Source organism: Cebus imitator, unplaced genomic scaffold, assembly GCF_001604975.1.
Source record: "Cebus imitator isolate Cc_AM_T3 unplaced genomic scaffold, Cebus_imitator-1.0 Scaffold88, whole genome shotgun sequence".
Taxonomy (NCBI): Eukaryota; Metazoa; Chordata; class Mammalia; order Primates; family Cebidae; genus Cebus; species Cebus imitator.
The window spans coordinates 2528602-2550240 of NW_016107403.1; the positions used below are offsets into that span (position 1 = coordinate 2528602).

Genomic DNA, 21639 nt, shown 5'->3' on the forward strand with positions numbered 1-21639 from the left:
ACCTGAGCTGTAGTGGGGAGGATTGTGAGAAGATGAGCAATTACATCTTTGTTAAAAGCAGCCTCATCCTTGATTAATATTAAGAAGGGTATACTCTTAATTATCAGTCAGAAAGTTCAGGCTGTTTTAGACATGGAATGATAGATAATTAATGTAGAAAATTCGGTGGTCAGTGAATAGATTTGCTGATGACAGTTAAGTTCATGACCACAGAGTACATTTATTTGGATTGCATTATAATGAAAAAAGAGTAGGAATAATCAGGTTAAAAGTTTCTGTAATGTTTTCTCACCTTGACAGAGAATGCCAACCTGTAAGAGAAAAAAATGGTTTCTGTTGTTTTATTTTTTTAAAAAGTTATGTTTAATATTTCAGAGTTCCAAAAATATATTTAACAATGAAATAAATCATTGATTTTTATGTGAATCAGGCTGTCTCTGCAGGAAGTCTCTATAGGCATCACTAAATCTGCCATATTCACAGAACAGAAATTAATCTAATAGAACTATATAGGGTGACAGATAGGAATGATTTTCTTGAACATAAATCAAGTATGAAGTGTAGTTGGCAAGACCTCATTTTGGCAGAGTTAGGTTTCTGTGCTACCTGGAGTAAATCGTGGTAGTCTACATATATTTGAAAACATTTGTGAGAGTTTGCTCACTCAATGATTGTTAGAATTACAACTCCATTGGTGACAATTACCAGCCACTTTCAGGGTAATCTGATGTTTTCACAGGCTTAATACCCGAACATTTCCATGTAGTTATCATCTCTGAGGAAGGGCCAAGTTTCAGAAAATACCCCTCCAATCTATTTTTGCATCATAGGGACATTTAATATATTAATGTTTTTTACATAAAAATCAATTGTGTAAGGGTGTCCTTTGTTTTAAAATTGATTCTCTTAACAGTGACCTAAATTCAAAGCTTATTTGGCATCTGACTTTTTGATTGTTTCAAACATGTTTTATTGATTGCCCAATTACTGGAAACAAACATTTAGTGACCTAGTTATGCCACATGGTATGAAAAGGCCTTGTATGGGAAGCATTTAGAATCACAATGCAGAATTCAGGGTCCAGCGTCCATGCTGAACCTGCCCATTGCCTGGCTGCATAAGTCTGTGCTGTTTGTTGAACCCAGGAACCTGCCTTATAATCAGACACAGGCGTTATAAAAGGAAACAAAAAATTCAAGTGCTTCAAGACTTTCCTATTTCAAAATGCTGAAAGGGCAGAAATTTTCACATATAAACACCCGAGTTAATTAAAAAGCAGGTTTTCCAGGACTATGGAAAACCTGAAGTCGATTTAAACAGAGTATGTTTTGAGTACAGCACTCCAACATAGATAAAGATGATCAAATAACACATGAACCCAGTTTTTTAGTTTGCAACTATAAAACTCTTAGAGAAGATGTTAAAAACCATAAGAAACAAACTTTAAGATTAAGGTCTTTAATACACATTCTACAGAAGAAAATAAACTTTATGTGGATTGGGAAGAAAGGAAAGGATGGGTAGTTGATGTGGAGTCCTGATATCATTGGAAAAACTCTTTTTCCTTTAATTATTGGTCATATAAATAATAAGCCCTAGGGCAAAATTGGATTAAAGTGACACAAGAACTGTTTGGGATTCTATTAGAGATGCCAGAAGTTGTTCCAGCAGTTCTCTTTGGACAGGAAAAATGGAAACAGAATGGACCACTGGAGGAAAAGATTATTTAATTGAAGATAGATAGGTCTCTTTTGGCAGATACGTTCAGTTAACATCCTCAAACTCTGAAGCTTACACACACACACACACCCCCATTCTAAAGGGCCAAGTAGATATACTTAGCTTTTGTTTAAAAAAATAATAATAATATCTCTCTTTTTAACAGGAAAATGTGAGCTCATTGAGGTGGAAAGTAGCCTAATTGCATGGCTGAAATTACTTTTTTTTTTTTTTTTTAAGAGTCTCAGTTCTTTTGTCATAGGACTTTGAATAAAGAAAAATATTTTTTGTTTTCCACTGTGCAAAAGCCAATAAGAAGCTGAGGAAATAGATGTGATGCCTGCCAATTCCACATGGCAGAAAAAAAGATGGGTAGATGGCTGGGTAGATGCAGATGAGATGGGAACTTTGGAAATCTTTTCTCAGTGGTGAGAGAGATGGGTGGTGTTTATGTAGGGGAGCTGGGACATTGAGTTCTGCTCAGAAACCCACCCTTGAATTTCCACAGTATCTCTCCTGTCCTGGCAACACAAATAGTACTGGGATGAAGCCTTAATCTATGATAAAAAATAAAAATAAATCAGTTTTATTCTGATAGAAGTAATGCCAGAATTATTGTAACACTTTTCACACCGCTTAATCACTAAATTGAGTTCATAAACTATGTAATAGATTAGAAGTCTAAAGAAAAAAAATGGTTATAAAACATCTTACTTATGTCATCTCCTTTATGTGGAGGGGGAACTGAGCCAGGCTGGGTCCACAGAGGACAGAGGTGAATTGTGGCCCTGTCTTCCTCCCCATCTATCACCTGAGACCACATGCTTTTATGGATGGGGCCCTCCCAGGTGATCTTGGGCCAATGCAGTGACCTGCCTTCTTTTGGAGGAGCTGCTGGGTAGTAACTGGGGAAGGTGAGGCTGGGCTGCTAGACATCTGTCTTCTTGGTAAGCAGAAAGCTCAGCTGGAGCGTGCTGATTGCATTTACTGAAGTTTGGCTGCCTTGAGGTGGAATAAGTCATTAATACCAAGTACTTCCTATGCCATCTGGGCTTTTCTTCAGCGTCCCACTCAAGTACTCCTTTGGCATAATCTAAGAAATACTTAATTGAGTGTTAGTGAGTCTGGTTGTCTCTTGTGGCTCTAAAATGGCTGCTGTCTGTGGCTATTCTTGCCAAACCTTACCTGTGTCAACAGCTGAAGGTATCACTGAAGGTGTCCTATGCATCTCAGTGATAGGTGCTGGAACTCTTATGTGTTCGCTGGTCTCGTTCCAGCAACCTTTGCCAGATTGACTTTCTTGCAGGGGCTCTTGAGCCTGGAGTCAAGAAAGATCAGTAAAGACAGGGGTAAGATCCAAAGAGGAAAAACACTGCATGTGAGAGAGAACATGTCTGCATGTCACTGGGCTCCTGCCAGTGGAGAGGAGAACTGCTCATTTTACTTGGATTGAGAATATAGGGCTAGGACATTAGGATAATCAAAATATAATTCTTAGAACTTCAGAGAATGGGTTGTGACCCAGACGTTACCTTTCCTACGGCCTAGTATCCAGTCTTTACCCAGATGGATGTCTTCTGGGAACCAAAGAGGCTGTCAGCTTTAAGTGTCCACCTGCCCTGACCTGTTTAAGAGTCAAGTCTGTGTTTCTTCATTGATTCTCCCTAAGCCCCTCCCCTCAGACTTTTTTTTTTTTCCATTTTATTGGCAATAAAAATGTCTTTATCATGACATGGAATATCAGATTACCATATTTTATACCTCTAGGGCTCATTAATATAATATACCTATTAATAATTACACTCCTGTTTCTACACAGGAATAAGCATTGAAAATAATTGTGGAGCAGCTCAGAGTGGAAGCTTGTTGAGCTACTTCTGATATTGGCAAAGGGATAAGATTTTGTCACTGTGTTTGAAGAAGATAGTTCTGAGCATGTTGGAAATAGTTTTAAGAGACAATGGCTTGAATTGATGGTTGATTTTGGTGCCATACATTATAAGAAATGGTTTCAGGATTTATAGCTGGTTATTTCCAGGCTCTGATGGTCTGATGTGGCTCTGTGCTATCCCTCAGAATTGAGATTTGCTAAAATGAGGAGGAATCAACTGGTTTAACTAAAAAAAAAAAAAAAAAAAAAAATCAGTCATTTGAAATCTGCCCCATGAAGTTGTGGTGAGAGAAGCAACATTGCCTTGTATTGAAGAGGGCAAAGTTCTGCCTGAACCTTCTCCGAGACAATGATAGTACTTTTTTTTTTCCCTTTATCATCCTTCCATTTTTTTTCTCCTCTTCTATATCTTTTCTTTTCTTTTTTAAATAAAATAATTTATATATAAAATTGAATGTTCTATTTTAACAAGGTCACTTTATGAGACTGTGCATTTACTCCAGTGACACTGCCATTGTGCAGTTTGGACATGTCTGAACAAGACTTGCCACCATTGAGAATATTTAAAGTATGCCTCTAGCCCTCAAGAAAATTATAAGATTCAAAATATTTTGAATATTTCTAAATATTTTAAACAAAGAGAGCAGTGCCTTCAAGATGACCACTTTGCAGAAGACTGGTTTCGAATGTGTAAGCTCTAACACAGTTTTTAAAGAATATGGTCTTAACGTTCTGTGGCTTCCAGGTAGCCCTCTTTCTTTTTTCTTTTTCTTTTTTTTTAAGAGACATAGTCTCACTCTGTTACCCAAACTGGAGTACAGTGGTAGGAGCATAGCATGCTGCAACGTCAAACTCTCAGGCTCAAGTGATCCTCCTGCCTCAGGCTCCCAGGTAGCTAAGACTACACTTGGCCATGGGACAAACCTCTTAGTAAGACAGTGCATTTTAATAAAACCGATAGCTTATTTGACCTTCAGAACAATCAGGATAAACAGGAAAAGTAGATATTTATGTCTCCCATTTATTTATGTAGAATTTGAGGCCCAGAGATTGGGACTAGCTTGTGATATTTCCAAGACGATAGTTCTCTTTCCATTTTAGCAAACTCACCATATCTCAGGCCCTCAGTTTCTTCATTTTTCAAATAACTGGATTGGCTAAGAAAAAAACAAAGGTGTCTTAGCCTTCCAACCCTCTGTGATGATTTCTACATCTTTGCTGTTTTCTGCAATCTTTAGACACCACTGGTGCTGTCATATGCACAGGCCAATGGACAGAGCAATGTCAAATAGAGTGAATGAATAACTATACTGGTCTCTCCAATCCAGCTGACTTGAAAGACTCCTCTCTAACCAGTTTCTCTGAAAAGCTTTTTAGTACTTCCTTCAACCTACGTTTCTCTCTGTTCCTTAAATCTTTATTGTTGCTTTTGTGCCTTATTTTTCTTCCTCACCATCTTGTGCTTTTTTTTGAAAGCAATACAGTTGCATTTATTTTTTTTTTCAAGTGCCATATATCAAGTTTATTCAAGTCCTTTGCCCATTTTTTAAAACTGTACACGTACAGATCATGCAGGATTGTTGCATAGGTACATACATGGCAAGGTGGTTTGCTGCCTCCATCCCTCCATCGCCTAAAGGCAGGCTCACTTATGAATTGATCTCGGAACTAGGCACAGACAAATTGTGGGTAAATATATTAGGTTAGTCTAGGTTGTGCTCCAGTAACAGATTAACATAAGTTTACTTTTTGTGTGCATTAGATATCTGATAGGTGAGTAGAGGACTCTGCTCTGTATATTTCAGGGACTTGGGTTGATAGTGGTTCCATCGTATTACTGCCATGTTATCCAGAATATATGGCTTCCTTAATTCCTGCAGCAGAGAATGAGAGGTTCTGCAAAGGATGACACTCGTTACCTTTCCCTGTGCCCCCTGTTCAGAATCAGTCCCATGGCCATACCTGTTAGTGCTGTGGATGGAATTATGCCTCCCACCCCCAAATTCGTATGTTGAAGCCCCAGCCCCCAGTGTGACTCTGTTTGGAAACACAGCCTGAAAGGACATAACTAAGGTTAAGTGAGTTCATAAGAGTGGGGCCCTGATGACATACGATTAGTGTCTTTAGAACCGACACCAGTGAGCTTGACCTCTCTATTGCTTTCCCCACATACTTGCACAAAGAAGAGGCCATGCGAGCACACAGCCATCTGGCAGCCACCTACAAGCAAGGAAGAGGGCCTCACCCAAAATCCACCATGTTGGTACCATAATCTTGGGTTTCCAGCCTCCAGAACTGTGAGAAAATTAAAAAAAAAAAAAAGACATAGCTATTGTTCGCCAGGCGCGGTGGCTCATGCCTGTAATCCCAGCACTTTGGGAGGCTGATGCAGGTAGATCATGAGGTCAGGAAATTTAAGACCATCCTGGCCAACATGGTGAAACTCCATCTCTACTAAAAATACAAAAAAATTAGTTGGGTGGGGTGGCACTTGTCTGTAATCCCAGCTATTTGGGAGGCTGAGGCAGGAGAGTTGCTTGGACCCAGGAGGCGGAGGTTGCAGTGATTTGAGATCACACCACTGCACTCCAGCCTGTTGACACAGTGAGACTCCATCTCAACAAAACAAAACAAAACAAAATCTATTGTTTAAACCACCCAGCCTATGGTATTTTGGTATGGCAGTCCAACAGATAATTTGGAGCTTGGAAATGTGAGGAAACAAGTAGCTTTTGGGGGAACAATGGATGTTTCTGCCAGAAGAATCAGGGCAGTGGATAAGACAGACATGGTCCCTGCACCCAGGGATCTAAATGAACCTGTTAGTGTTATTTGTGGCTTTCAGTTTTTCTACATGACTTGCAACCAAACCACAGGTAATTATTAGTTTTGAGTTCTGTGTACTTGGAAGAGACACAGAAAAAACTGAAAGCTCAACCAAATGAGGCATGCATTACAATTTCACATAGTGCTGTGAGGCTTGAAATGTTTTTGGTTCTTTTCATTGTCTCTTTATAGACATGAAGCTTAATATAGAAGATTGCTCTCAATATGGTTGTAGAAATAAGCATTGGAGAAGATAGGCATTTATGTTCATCATTTTGGGGATGATCAGGTTGCTATGGTCATAATAATCACACCTATATGCACATCTTAATTCCCTTTCTCAACATGAGTCTTTCTTTTTAGACACAACCCTGGTAATCAAACCTAAAATAAATACAATCTACTACCATTTAGTCCTAGGATTTATGACGGTTTGTGTTGTTTTGCCCCAGGGAAAGGCTAACAGGAATTATGATATCAGAATATAATCATGACAATACTATTTGTAACTTAAGAAATTGCAGTTCTTTTTGCAACGTAAGAAGAGCAAAACACACAGCCTGGAAGAAGACTTGACTGTTGAAGTATTCACATCATTGTAGAGGTGGAGAAAATAGGCAGCTCAAATTCGATCTCTCCTTTAGAAAATATGTCAAGTAGAATCATAAGTTTCATGCTTAAGAGGTTTTTTTTTTTCTTCACATGTTACTTTAAAAACCATTTTTGCCTTAGTGTAACTTTTAAAATACTGTTTCATAAACTAAATTAGTTGTCTGGAATTCCTTGAAGCCCATGGTTTGGCTTCAGCAGGTTTTAAACAAATACACTGTCAGAAATCGATGTGGATACATTTCTAGCAGTTAATGCTCTAGTCACAGTAGATACTTTGTAAAATCAATAGCCTGAAATATCAGAGGATTATGGTTATATCAGATTCCCCAAATGCCTAACACTGTTTTAATTACTCTAATGAAAGAAAGCTGAGTGGACTTAAAAAAAAAAGAAAGGAAAAAAACCTTGCCTGTAAAGAATGTTCTGCTCAAGCCAAAGCAAATTTTTTTTACAAGTTCTTTTAGAAAATCTGGAAGTATTTAAGCATTTTCCTCTTCTTATGAGACAATGGCTGTTACCCAGCCAGTTCTGCATCATACAGTGCTCTTTATGACAATAGCCCTTAGACCAAGGTGATCAAATATGTCATTCTAGTTGCATTTGCGATAGGGGTTAGAGATTTACAACTTTTTACTTATTGATGCATAGAAATAAACATATTTAATGATCTAGCACTGGAACACTTAAGAGTGTTGATGAGGTTTTCTAGTTTAATTTGGACCCATTGTTGATTCAGGGCCTAGAAGAACACCATTTTGCTCAGAACATTACCAAGAGTCACCTTTCCAGAGTGGAGATATGTTTATATCATAGTGAAAAGACAGTTTAAAAGGAACAAAGAAGAGGAAAGATGAAGTGTGGATTGAACCAACCTGTTACATACAGTCAGTACTTTTCCCATAGGGGACTTCATTCTGATTCTTATGAAAAGAAGTTCAAGATTTCAAAAAAAAAAACAGGATTAACAATCTTCACTTAGCTTCATAGTATTGATGGTGTAGCTTGTGTTTACTAGAATACCCCAAGGCTTTGTGCCTGAATGTTAGAGCAGTGTGCTTCTGAATGTGGATGGAGGTGAGGATGGCACCTGCATGGGTGGAATAATTTATGGGACATACCTGTGCAGTGTGGGTTGATGGATTCTTACGTGACTTTGTATTGGTCACAGCTCAGTACACCCAAGATCTGCATTTCCATGACCATCGTGAATAATTTCTGAGATCTTGCCTATTGATAATTATATAATTAATTAGAGTGACCCATTATAATCTAGAATTGAGCCATTTAAGAGCTATCACTGTTTTCAGGAAGATAGAGATGCTCTTTGTGGGTACAGGTTAGCAGGAAAGGGCTGGCATGAGGTAGGGTCAGGAAAAGACAGCCCATTATTATGGCTATCCTTGGTAAAGTTGGTCCTGGTCAGTGTGAGGATAGAACCAGGCAGGCTGTGGCAGCATGGAGTCTAATGTATGAACCTGGCAGGCAGGGGGCACCTAAGAAACACAGACCTTCATAGGATTGCCCTGCCACAGGAAACCTTGCCTCTTAGCTCCCTGGCTGCCCTCAGCCCTGCCCTGGAGCTTTCATAAAATCATAGAATGTGGACACTGAAATAAGTATTAGCAATTAGTCTGTCCTTGCAATTTTATTGATGATGCAGCTAACATCCAGAGAGGTAAATCAGTTTGCAGTTGAGTTTGTGGAAGGTGGGGACTAAAACTGAAGCTTTTTAGTGTCTAGTCCAGTGTTTCTACTTTTTTTTTTTTTTTTTTTGAGATGGAGTCTTGCTTTCTCTCCCAGGCTATAGTGCAGTGGCACGATCTTGGCTCACTGCAACCTCCACCTCCCAGGTTCAAGCAATTCTCCTGCCTCAGCCTCCCAAGTAGCTGGGATTACAGGTGCCTGCCACCACGCCTGGCTAATTTTTGTATTTTTAGTAGAGACAGGGTTTCACCATGTTGGCCAAGCTGGTTTCAAACTCTTGACCTCAAGTGACCTCCTCTACTCCCCGCCTGGGTCTCCCAAAGTGCTAGGATTACAGGTGTGAGCCACTGCACCTGGCCAGTCTTTCTACTATTGCACCCTGGCTCTTAGGCCATTTCTTCTAGGAATGGAGGATTCACAAGAACTGATGGCTATCTAAACCTGAAAGGACTGATACATTCTCTAGGACCTGACTTAGAGAGTTGCGTGCTGTGTGGTGTTTTGTGATTGGGCCTTGGATGCTTGGTGGAAGGGAGCATAGTGAGCTCCACTGCTGTCGCTTCATGGTCTTGGTTCTCTGGCACCAAAATATGGCACCGTGATGAGAAGGAGCTTGATGTCCCCAAAGTGAAATCATCTGCCTCTTGAACATCAATATTTACAAGTTGAATTATTAGAATTCCATGATACCGTGTTGTGCTTTTTGAGCAGAATTAAAATGAAATCCACATAATTGCATGCCCTCTACAGCATTTATTCACTATTTCTTCATTAGCCAGAGCACTTTTGAGAAAACCTGAATATTTTTAGCAAGATCTTAAGAATATCTTTTTCTTTTATTTTTATATCTAACTTACTTGTTTATTTTGTACATCTCTGTAAATTGAATCTGGGATATTGTATATCAAATAACTATTAGATTAATCGTTCTTTTGTCAATTAAGCCCAGGTTTTTAAAGGAGGAGCTTGAGGGAAGAGACCTAATACTGATCGAGAGCCCAGTGGGGCTTGGCTGTATAGCTGTCTCATGGAGAGTCTGTCTCACATGTGTTGTCCCCACCCACTCCAGAGTTCTATGAAAAATGGATGTCTCTAGTTCCATCTTATAGAGGACAAAATAGGCAGAGAGAAGTTGAGAGTTTTGACTATAGTGATGGAGGCGGTAATTGGTAAAGGGAGGATGTGAATGTTTGTCTATTTTCAAAAGCTGTCCTCTTACCATTTACTCAGTTATGGGTCATCCTTAGACAGCTTTTCACTGAGTTCAAGGGGAATGTGCTTGTGCAGAAAAGTCCGTTTCCTGTTCATAATGTGCTAATGCTGCAAGGCAAGTAGATGTCAGGGGATTTGCTTTGTGTTTAGAAGTCTTTTTAGTGTGGCTGCACAGCATTTGTTGAGGTAAGAGATTATTCATGCTGAGCTTCACTCCTTTCTGCTGTGTGTTTGAGGAGAAGTAAAGCCAGTGGGCCTCTAATCAGCTAATTTCAATTTTTCATCCTTTCATTATTCCTGATCATGTCTCCAATATAGTTTCTTCCTTTTCCTCCCTGTAAATGATATACTTTATCCTGGTAATTCTTTTTTACATTTCAGGGGAAGTACTGGGTATAGAACACTTTACCTTTTTAAAAACACTGATCTCTTTCTCCTTTCCCTGCGCCTCATCGGTCTTTTCTGTACTTACCGTTGTTTCAAAGATGCTAATTCTTTAACTGGAAGCAATACAAACTTTTTTGCTTTGAGAAAAGGAACTATGATGCTTCCTTTCCCCTGTTTCCTGGTTGATTTTTACATCCAACTGTACGTCTAATCTCAAATTTGGAAAACCCTCCATGGTTTAGCTCTGCTTCTGCTCTGACTGCACACCCACACCCTGTTCCTTCATATTGACCCTCCCCCATTGCCCACTGGCTCCTCTCCCAGGTGGTGGTTGGTCTCTTGCTTAGCTAGAGCTGTTCCATCTCTTTGGAATCTCTCTCCTCAGTAGAGCCATTGAGTCACTTCCTTGTTTCAGTTCTTGCCTAAACACAGTCCTACTTACTCTTGCAAGAGTTAGAATGAATCAGACTTCCATTTTATTTCGTGCTTTCCCTCAGTGCAATCTCTAGAAGTATTTTTTGAAAACTGTATCACTTTAACATTTCAAGTTCTGTTTATTTGCTCCTTTGGCTCTGAAAGATGTTCTTGACTCAAACTCAAAATATTTTATACCCCATTGTATAGTAGTCCTTCATAGCATAATAAAACAAGTTATATACATGTGATGAAGGTAATTCACAAGAGTATTTCAGTTTATCATTTTTTTAGTGTTTGAAATAGTAAGATTAAGTAATAGGTCCCTGACATGTGGCTGTCTTTATGGAGTGGCCCTTTTCATAGTTAAATATCTGTTAATAAATGTGTCCTGAGAGTTTATCAAATGGCCAGTTCTTGGATGCTGGTTGTCGGTTTTACCCATACCAGACAACAGTTGAGGAGGATGATTGGGGCCTGGAGTCCAGCCTATGCTCTGCTCATCAAACTCTTATGTCCTGGTGCAGGTTACGTCCTAGAGCTACCCTTTTCTAATCCCTACACAGGGGCTGATGGAGTCACAGTATCTGTGATTGGGACAAGCATCATTTAATCTCACAATCCTCTGGGTTTGGGACTACTGGCTCAGAGAGGTTGGATGATCTGCCAAACTTCTCACTGCTAGTAAGAAGTATCTGGGATTTTGTCCAAGTCTAATGATTCCAGTCTAACACTCTTTTCTTACCCCTGCTGCTGGATCCTCCTTCCTCAGGTCTCTGCACAGTGCAGCAAACACTCTTGGAATGAGCAGCAATTTTTATATCTGAAAATTAAATCTTATAAAACCTTATGAAAGCATACTCCAACATCTATCACAATCTCTTCAAATCACCATTTATCTCTGAAGCAATTCCAGTGGTGAGATTTAAATCGACAAAAATTGTAAGCCTTGCTTACCAAATGATAAGTTTGGAACTATTTTTCCTCTCACATTGACAGGCAGATGTAAAAGTGACTATGATTACAGCCCAACTTTGAATATCAGGGAAGTGCTATGGTATTACCTGAAAAATGAGATTAAAGTCTAAAGGTATGTATTCCCAATCAAGCCAAGATTTAGATACATACATTTCCCTGCAATCTGAAATTTTTGACAGCTAGCTTCAAAATTAAAGGTTTTTTCACTATTACTTACAATAATTTTGTGTTATAAATACAGTAACATGGATATTTGTGGAATAATCGTAATGATTCTTGAATAGCCTTGCCATCTGAATCACAGTGTTCATACAGATATGACATAGGAAGGGTCGAAAAGTTATTTACATGCACTCAGTGTTCCAGGAATCATGACCAGTGCACTGGTGAATTGGGACTGGGAATAGCTTTGTTTGTTTATCTTTCTTTTGCCTTATTTGTATAAGTCCTGTAGTGAAAGGCCCAGGCAGGGTGAGCAACTCTGGAGATGTGGAAATGAATGAGGAGGAGATAAGACAGTAGGAGGTGGTTAGGAGGGCATCTGCCCAGATGCAGCCCTGTTACAGATGTGAGAGCAGTGGAAACACTTGAGTTTTGCTGTGGTGTGTAGTAACTGTGTTTCCTAGATGGAATAATGTAACCTATCAGAATGTAGTGATCACAGAACCTTAGACCTTGCAGATCGTAAAGGTCATTTGCTTCATATCCTGGGCATCCTTGAGAGATGGTATTCCGTGGTCAGCTTCTAGTGAAGTCAGCATCTTCCATTGTTAGGAGCATTAACTGTTGAAAAGATCTTCTACTTAATGAGGTCAACTCCTCTCTTTCAATGATTTGTAGCGTTTAGTCCTCCCAGTACAGGTTAAGCATCCCAAATCCAACAATCTGAAATCTAAAACATTCCAGAATCCAAAATGTTTTGAGCATCAGCATGACACTCCAAGGAAATGCTCATTGGAACATTGTAGATTTTGCATTTTTGGATTCGGGATGCTCAATGGGTAAGTATTTACAGATATTCTAAAATCTGAAAATAACTGAAATTCAAAATACCTGTAGTCCCAAGCATTTTGGATCAGAGATCCTCACCCTGAACCTTTTTCACCTAACAGGCTTCATCTTGCTCAGTGTATCCGAACACTGCCATCGTGTCTGCACACAGGCTCACCGTTCCTCCTTTCCTCAGTTGATCCTCACAAGACCTGGTCACCAGAACTTTCATTTCTCTGCTTGCACGGCTTCAGCTAGGTCGTGCATGGGCTGAATCCTGGCAGCCCAGGGTTGTAGTGGGGTTGTAGGGTTGTAATGCCCCTTAATCTGCAGCTCAAGTTTGCATGAGCGTTTTGAGGCACTGTAACTTGTTTGACCGGATAGAACTTTTGTTTTGGACTTGACTTAGCTAAATATCAGGTTGTAAATTTATCGCATTTCTCCAGGATTGCTTATTCGTAAGACACATCCTGAAATGATAAGGCTTTCTATGTAAATGTAGTGAATAATTGACAAAGGAAGAATTCAATTTGTGTTTTTATGTAAAAAATCACCTCAATCTGTGCATAAAAATATAGTTAACATGTGTCTATATCCATGTGATTGATTACGTCTCACCAAAAAGCAGAATCTAGCAATCATAGACAAGGATTTTCTGAAAGCTGATCTCACCCTATTCCATGTGGTTCTCTTCAGTGTGGCCTTTTGGTGTGGGAGAGAGAAGATCTTTCCTCTACCTTCTTTTCATCTAGCGATTTCCTACATCCAGGTGAGACCCTGTGGCATTCAGTGGTCTCTTGGGTGAGAACCCTGAGTATGGCCACAAAGATCTCTCAGATGGAGTTTCTGGCCTCTTCATAGTTAAATAACTGAGGGCATATGTAGAACTTTGAGCCTTGTTATAACTGTGACTTCATTTCTTGTAGCTTATTCTTATACTGTGCAGACCCAATTTTAAGACACACACAGTGTTGTGGTACCACCTACACTACGATTTATTTAATCAATTTGGATGGCTTATGCTGCTCTTGGCTGTAGACCTGCAAAAACAAAGCCGTGGGATAAAGCGGCCTGAATCATGTAATGAAAACCTTGTACCTTTCTGGAAGCCCAGTTGAGAAAAAAATGATTTATTTTTGCCCTACCAAATAAAACAGTCTAGGAATCCAAGGTGAAAATTGGATTTTAACTGCTACTAACATTTTGAGCATATAAAATCAGCAAGTGTTGAGTGTTTTGCTTGATTAGGAGACGAACCTAAAGGGTCCGGTACGAGAATGATTGGCATATGATGTGAACTGGTGTCTTACGTAAACGCAACTGATTTATAAAACTGGAAATAAGTGCGAAGCACGCTTTGGCAGCCAGGTTGCAGCAGTGGGGACCTCTGTGTTTTTACAGAATCATTTGTTCCCAGTGTTAGGCCTGGGTCACTGTTCCTCTTTCCTCCCTTCTGGCCTTCATATTTCAGGGTTACACCTTTTGTGATTAAGCTCAAGAAGTATGGAAACTACCTGATTCCAGCCCCAAGTATGTGCCTGTCTTCTCTCAGCTTCCCATTTGTTCTCATGTGGAGTCTGTCTCCCCCGCTTCTCCTGCCTCTGAGTGTACATGCGTGTGCATGTTTGTTGCTCCGTCTCTCTGACTACCTACCCACCTACCTCTTTATCACGTTTTTTTGGTCCAGTCTTCCCCCATGTCTGAGACTGTTCATCTGTGGCCCTGCCGCTGTTCTAGCCTCGGGACCTTTCCCTCACTGCACGTGGTAAAACACTTCACTGAGAACCCTGTCTTCAAACAGACTTCCCCGAGTCAGTGCGTTGGTGTCTGGCACACAGCGTCACTCATTGTTTATCCAGTTGGGTGGTTTTGTGAGAGTGTTTCCTTATCTCTCTCCAGGAATGCATGCCACGTGTCTGCAGGAGTTACTGCCCCCATTTCATGAGATGCAGTGGCCTTGGGCTTTACTGACTTAACACTAGGGCTTTTAACAGTACCTTCCCCAGAAATATGTCTTTTCAGTGTCATCTAAAAAAAGAGCAATTGTGTTGGTATACCTACTTTTGCTTGACTCAGAATGTCTTTAACACCAGCTTTTATATCAGGAAAATTCATTTTGTCTCAGAGGGCCGTTTCTTAGGGAGTCTGCTACTTTCAAGAGGGCAATTAGACTAACCTGTTTGATTGACAGGACCATTTACAATCTACTCTACTCACACGCCTTCTACTCCCTGGGGAATCCAACATTAGGGGTCTCAAATGGGATGTCTGGAGTAGGGAGCTTTTGTCTATAATAATAATGATAATGGTAATGACATGTAAGTGCTCAGCTATAACCTTCAGCATTGCACATGCCTTTTTTCTTTCACGTTTCATGACCCTATGAGAAAGATACTATTATGTATTCTATGTTACAGATAAGAAAATGACTAAGATAATGCATGTAGGAAGTCCTACAGCTAGAATTCATACTCAGGCCTCTCTAACTCCTGAGTCACATTTTTAATCACTGTGGTATACTGCTGTTGGAGAGCACACAGCATCCTGTTGAAATCATTAAAATAATAAAACCTTAGAACATCAAAGCTATGATGTAACTAAAACTTAGCTGGGCCTTCTGTGGTTTGATCTTGTTGTATAATTTGGATATGTAGTCACTTAGAGCCTCAATCAGAATGCTGCATGCTGGGACCTGGCAGGAAGGAAACGCTACCCCTGAAGGCCTGCCAGGGTGACTGGTGTCTACTACCTGCTGCCCTTCTGAGGACCGCCACTTGCTTGGACCTTCTGTCGCCACACTCTGCTCACTAGCCTGGGGTGTGGATGCTAAACTTCCATTGGTTTTCACATAGCCATTGCTCACCTGGGATGGCCCACAACTAGCTTGTTTCTTAGTTTCCTAGGCTGTTTGTTCCTTACTTTATGCATTCATTCAGCATTTCCTGAGCCTTTGCAACGTGCTTCATGCATTTATTCAGCATTTCCTGAGCCTTTGCAACGCGTACTGTGTCTTGGAATAGAAACATAAGACACATAAGTGTATAACTAAAATGCATCGCTGGGGCAGTAGACTATATAGACAGTGCTATGGGGTAAAGAGGAGGGAGGAACTCATTGGAATAAAGGAGATAGAGGATGGTTCTTCAGCGCTGTTAATGCATCTCACAGGTTGAATAAAGTTTATCCTGGGAAAGAAAAAAGGAGAGGGTGTTGCAGGGAGACATGCTCCTTTTGGAAGGACATGGTTTGTTGAGAAAATAAAGAGCCCTTTGCTATGTCTGAAGGATAGAGGTGGAAGAGGACAAGAGATTGCTTCAGGTGGGAATAGGAAGGGCTTGTAGGTCATTCTAGAGTGTGCTGTTTTCAGACACTGAGAGTCAGTGAAGGTTTTTAATCAGTAGAATAATGTGATCAGATTTGTTTTTGGAAAGACAACTCCAGAAACTGTTGGGAGGATTTTTGTAGAGGTTGAGGCAAGGAAGGCAGAATAACCCTTTTGGATACTCTGCGTTTGCACAGAAGACAAAAATGTGGGCTGTGGGCTTAGCCTGCGCGGTACGGGTGGAGAGCCAGGTGCCCCTCTCTCAGGCTGGCCTCTGGATGGGTCCACAGAGCAGGATCTGTTTCCTTAGGTACTTTCGCCCCACTGAGGTGGTCTAACTTCAGGGCCCTGACTCTCAGCTTTTTCTCACTTCCTGTGGTTGACCAGGAGTCTTACCTGGTCTTAACACTGGACAGCCAGCATTGTGCCAGTAGCCTTTAAGTCCTGCTTTTCTGCCTGCTCCAGCTGGTCTTGCTTAACCATGCTGGCACCTTCCTAGCTTGGCTGACCTCCCTGGGTCAGAACACTTGGCTGCCTGGAGCCTTCGTCTCTGCTAGAGCTGATCTGGCCCAGCCAGCAATTGTTTCTTCTGTCCTGTCCGTGCCCAGACCTTGGGGTTATAGGAAGACCAGAAGGCTCCTGTAGGTGGGACTTGTGCCACCTTCTCACATTTTACATACCTGCCACACCCTTAGAATTCTGTTCCCTGATGACCCACACGAGAGATTTAAACAGACAGATAACAACTGAAATCCAAAAAGTATATTGATCTTATACACTACAAGGGTCTTATTAAGAAAAAAAGGCATTGGAAATGTAAGTTGTACAAAGTAATTTGATCAGTGACAGATTTTCTTAGGACTAGAAACACCGAGGTGCTCTCATTTGGAAATGTACTTGTTCATTTTCGTGTTGCATTGATTTCTGTCCTGGTATTTTCTTTCCAAGTTTTATAGTTTTTTCCTTTCTAATTGTGTCGATAACAAGGGAACTGGTTTATAGTGTGACTGTGAGGTACAGCAGTGCTCTGGGGCTGGGCATCCTGCACTCAGTTAACCTTCATATTTCACACCTAATCATTGCAGTGTGGTAAAGCGCTCCCTGGCCTTTCAAAGCAAGAGGACTGCTGTGGAACTGTGGGTACCTCCTGGGGCTTTAACAAATGCCAGAAATGCCCAAAGAAACCATGTAAGTAATGTTTCCTCACTCCTTTGCAGGTTAATGTAGCATATCTGTTCTTCATGATTACTCCTTTAATGATGAGGCAACATTAGACTTTCAAAGAACTCTCTTACCGAATTCTAGAATGTAGTGCTATAATATGCATTTCCAGAAAATTTGCAAGTCTGCAAAAGTTTTCATGTCAATTCTTTTGTAATCAGCACAGTTATTAATTACCCCCTTTAGTTGGATTACTTATGGGGAAAAAAGTCTTAAGAGGTAATGAGCTAAAATAGATGTTTTATCTCAGGGGAAGAGAAAATAAGATCTCCTTTAAAATGGTAAATAAATGTTTCAAGCCCTATAAAAAGTCAGTGCAGTTGTTATTTCTAGGTTTAAATTCCTTAAATGAGATTTTTATTAATATCCACAACTTACATTGTAGTTTTTGTTATTGGTTTTCAAATTTCATTAAAAGGAAAGCTAAAATAGAGAAATAATTGGTTGTTGGTTTGTAAAAGGGAAATTTATAATCACTAGGACACAATCCTTTCCCTTTTTTGCTGACACTGGTTTTATGCTGTCACGAACCTCAGCAACATTAATCTGTATTAACACCCACAGGCTTTGATCTGTTTTTAAAGTATTTTTCAGAACATGTTGATTTGAATAAATCAGGTTTACGTCTTTCTAGTACTCTCTTCCCAGCAATAGTTTGCATCTTTAGTTTTTCAATGTAGTATTAACTCTGAATAACTGATTTCTGATTTCTAATAAATACTTTTTTTTTTTTAAGACAGAGTCTCACTCTGTTGCCCAGGGTGGAGTGTAGTGGCATGATCTTAGCTCACTGCAGCCTCCGCCTCCCGGGTTCAGGCAATTCTCCTGCCTCAGCCTCCCGAGTAGCTGGGGACTTACAGGTACGCTGCCACGCCCGGCTAATTTCTGTATTTTTCGTAGAGATGGGTTTTCACCATGTCGGCCAGGATAGTCTTGATCTCCTGACCTCATGATCCACCTGCCTCAGCCTTCCAAAGTGCTGGAATTACAGGCATGAGCCACCTCGCCCAGCCAAATACTTCTTTTTTTTTTTTTTTTTTTTCTGAGATACAGTTTCACTTTTGTTGACCAGGCTGGAGTGCAATGGCACAATCTCAACTCACTACAACCTCTGCCTCCCAAGTTCAAGTGATTCTCCTGCTTCAGCCTCGCAAGTAGCTGGGATTACGTGCGTCTGCCACACGCCCAGGTAATTTTTGTATTTTTAGTAGAGGCAGGGTTTCACCATGTTGACCAGTCTGGTCTCAAACTCCTGACCTCAGGTGATCCACCTGCCTCAGCCTCCCAAAATGCTGAGATTACAGGCATGAGCTACTGTGCCTGGCCATAAATACTTTTTAGAGACAGAGGTTACTTGGTTTAATTTGAGCTTTCTGACTCTTATTCATCATGTTTTTTCCAAGAGAACAAGTGATATTTTTGTCAGTCATCTTTCTTTACCTCATATAACTGAAGTTTCTCTAATTTTTTATTTTTTATGCTGCAAGAAATTTCCCATTTGCTTTAAGTGAATAATATTTGATTACTCTTCTTAAATATCTGTTGATTTGATTGATATTCTTAACTGCCTTTTAAACCTCTCTGTTCAATCTAGAATTTGCCGTCTGGAAATTAGTGTTCCATATCTCTGTCTGATACTATTTGTTCTTCTACCAGTGTAACAATTCATTTTAAATAATTGTCTTTCATTTGGACTTCTTTGTCTCACAAACATGCAGATTTTCTAAATGCCTAAAAAAGCTAATTTTATTTATTTTGTTGATACTACTCTGATGTTTTAGAAGACTAACTTGTGGAAACGCTCACTAAAGTTCCTTATAATTAATTAATTCTTCATTTACGAACATAAACTACATAAATAAGGATATTTCAGTACTGAGAGAATGTTCCAAGTAGATATCTAAGCTGATTCGATGATCACTTGCAATGTGGATTTCCCGGAAGTAGATTGAGTGTGTTGGTTCTTCCTCACTGGAAGATCCGTTTGCTTAAAATTATTTTGGCAAACTGACCAAAGGGATATCTATGATACATTTGGTATGATTTAAAAATTTTAGCATTTGAAGTTAGGTGGACCTGAGTTTAATTCCCAGCTCTTTCATTTGCTATTGAGTCATACGATCATTAAACAGGAATCTATACCTAAAATGTTGAAAAGGCATTACCATCTTTATGTTTTTTAGCCTGCCTTTTCTTCATTTGCTATGTCTGTCAGTCTGTAGGAATATTGAGGAGGATGATATATTTTCACTGTTAGGTCTAAGGATTAAGGATGAGGGACGTTAGGTTCTTAGAACTTTGTTTTGGGGCTGAGCTTATGTTCTCTAATATTAAATACTTTTTCTGTCTTTCTTATGTTTCTTTTTCATTTACCCCATTCTTTGTGTGTCTTCTGCTTAGCTGCTTCTCTTTTCTCTCTTGTCCAAACCCCAAAGTAGCAGGAACGTGATAGACATTAGGGTAAAGAGACTCCTACTGTCTTTTTTTTCTTTTTTAATCCCTAACTTCCACTCTTGACCTTTTGTCATTTTTGTCTAGAATTGCATCATTTTTATCTAGGATGAGTTCATTACTTTCTATGGCTTGTGAGCTCCATATTTTAATCTTGATAAGGACTTAGTTGAATGTGAAAGTACAAAGTTGCTGTCACTTTTAACTAAGTGTTGATGAAAATAAATCCATATATGGGCTCCTTTCATGTATAAAATTGAAGAGACTGCTTTCACTTCAGGAAGGGCAATGTGGACTATGAATGAAGTAAACTGTTAACATCTTGACATTTATTCTGTTTGTGCCGTCTTAAGTGACTCACTCCCAATAAACACACTCAGGGTCACATTCTTCCTCTGTCATTTAAAAAGCTTTCCTTTCCTTGCTTGGGACTCCTCTCTAAATCATATTCAGTTTGGAAGGAAGCAGAGTCTCCTTGGCTTTCTACACTATGGTTTTGTGTTCCACACCTCTTTTTTTTTTTTTTTCACTCAAACTAGTTCAAACTTTAGTTTTCAAGTGGCTTTTATTTAATATTTGAAGGTTTTGTTTAGCCACCTACAGAAAGACCTTTTCTTGTTGCTCATTATTGCTGTGAAAACTTAATTTTAAATCTGCAAATGATTTCATTAAATCGTTTGTGACCCATTAGAAATGTGCTTAGTATGAACAAATCACTTGTCCTTTAAAACTTTTGAGAAGAAAATGAACGTAAAATCCTAAGCTGAGGACTGTAAGAGATTGCCTGGTCTGGCCCTCTGCCTTGAAGTCGATGACTGTTGAAACTTCTAAAATAAGTTAATATCCATCTCTTTTGTCTTTGAAGAATTTGCAGCCAGAGATCCCGCAATCTCTGCAGGAAGCCTGTTCCAGAGGTCTATGGGACTAGACAGACGTGAGGCTAAGGGGCTGAATGGGAGACTCCCACATGCCAACATCTCCCCTCTTTTAATTTGTCTTTCCCAGATGCCTCACTTTGATCTTCTTTTTTAGCCATCCAGGGGAATCTGAAGAGTAGGAAAAAACAGCAAAGAAAAGAATGGAAGGAGAAGAGGGACATCCCAGTACATATTCACCCTGTTCCTTTAGTGGTAACAGATGGAGAGCATATAAGGAGGCTAAAATAATTTTATTTTTTAAAAGAAAATTTCCCTTTTTATTCTACTTTACCCTTTTATTCCTCTTTCAAGTCCTTTTTAGTGGTCTATGCATTCATCCCATTTTGATTATAGCTTGTTTTCTGTTGCACAGTCTCCTCTTAATAGAATTCCTTATTGTAGGACAAAGCAATGGCATTTGACATTTTGGGAGTGCTTATCACTCTTAGATCCTGGTAGACATTTTTTATGAATTCTCTCTAAACTGCAGAAGCACCCTTCCCTGCTCAGTAGATGGGAATTGCCCTCATTGTATAGAATTTCTGTGTGAAACCCAAGAGGCTTGTTTCCCAAGGTCACAGCTATTGATAGGAAGAGGATTTGAAACCCACGTCTGCCACATCCCAAAACGTTGGCTGCATTTACTATGCCAGGTGGCCTCTCAGGTCGCACGCTAGAATATCAGAATCTCAGGAAATAGGGTTTTGTTGAGAAGTTGGTGATTGCAACATTTGTATTGTTTGCATATTCTGAGTGCAGCCCTTTTAATTTCCTGACTTCCTCTCATCACCTGCCTATTCTTCTCAGGTTCATAATAGTAAGAATCATCTCATGACTGGGATACCTGAGCCAGTAATTAGGATGAGTGTATAATTTATTATCTAAACTGCGAGACATCGGGGAGTAAAGTACTGTTAATTAACTTTGTTGGAGTAACAGACATCACCCAGAATTTTCCAGGACGTGTAGTAACCCTACCTACAATGGATAAGAAA

General features: G+C 39.8%; 1 protein-coding gene across 9 annotated transcripts in view; it reads left to right on the forward strand.

Moving 5' to 3' along the window:
• LTBP1 (latent transforming growth factor beta binding protein 1) overlaps positions 1 to 21639 on the forward strand; it is a 463242-nt gene that overhangs the window by 266975 nt on the left and 174628 nt on the right. For all 9 annotated transcript variants that reach the window (XM_017534853.2, XM_017534855.2, XM_037740749.1 and 6 more), the window contains one exon: positions 17141 to 17243. In XM_017534853.2, coding sequence (XP_017390342.1) covers positions 17141 to 17243 — 103 coding nt within the window. The remainder of the gene's footprint in view (positions 1 to 17140; positions 17244 to 21639) is intronic.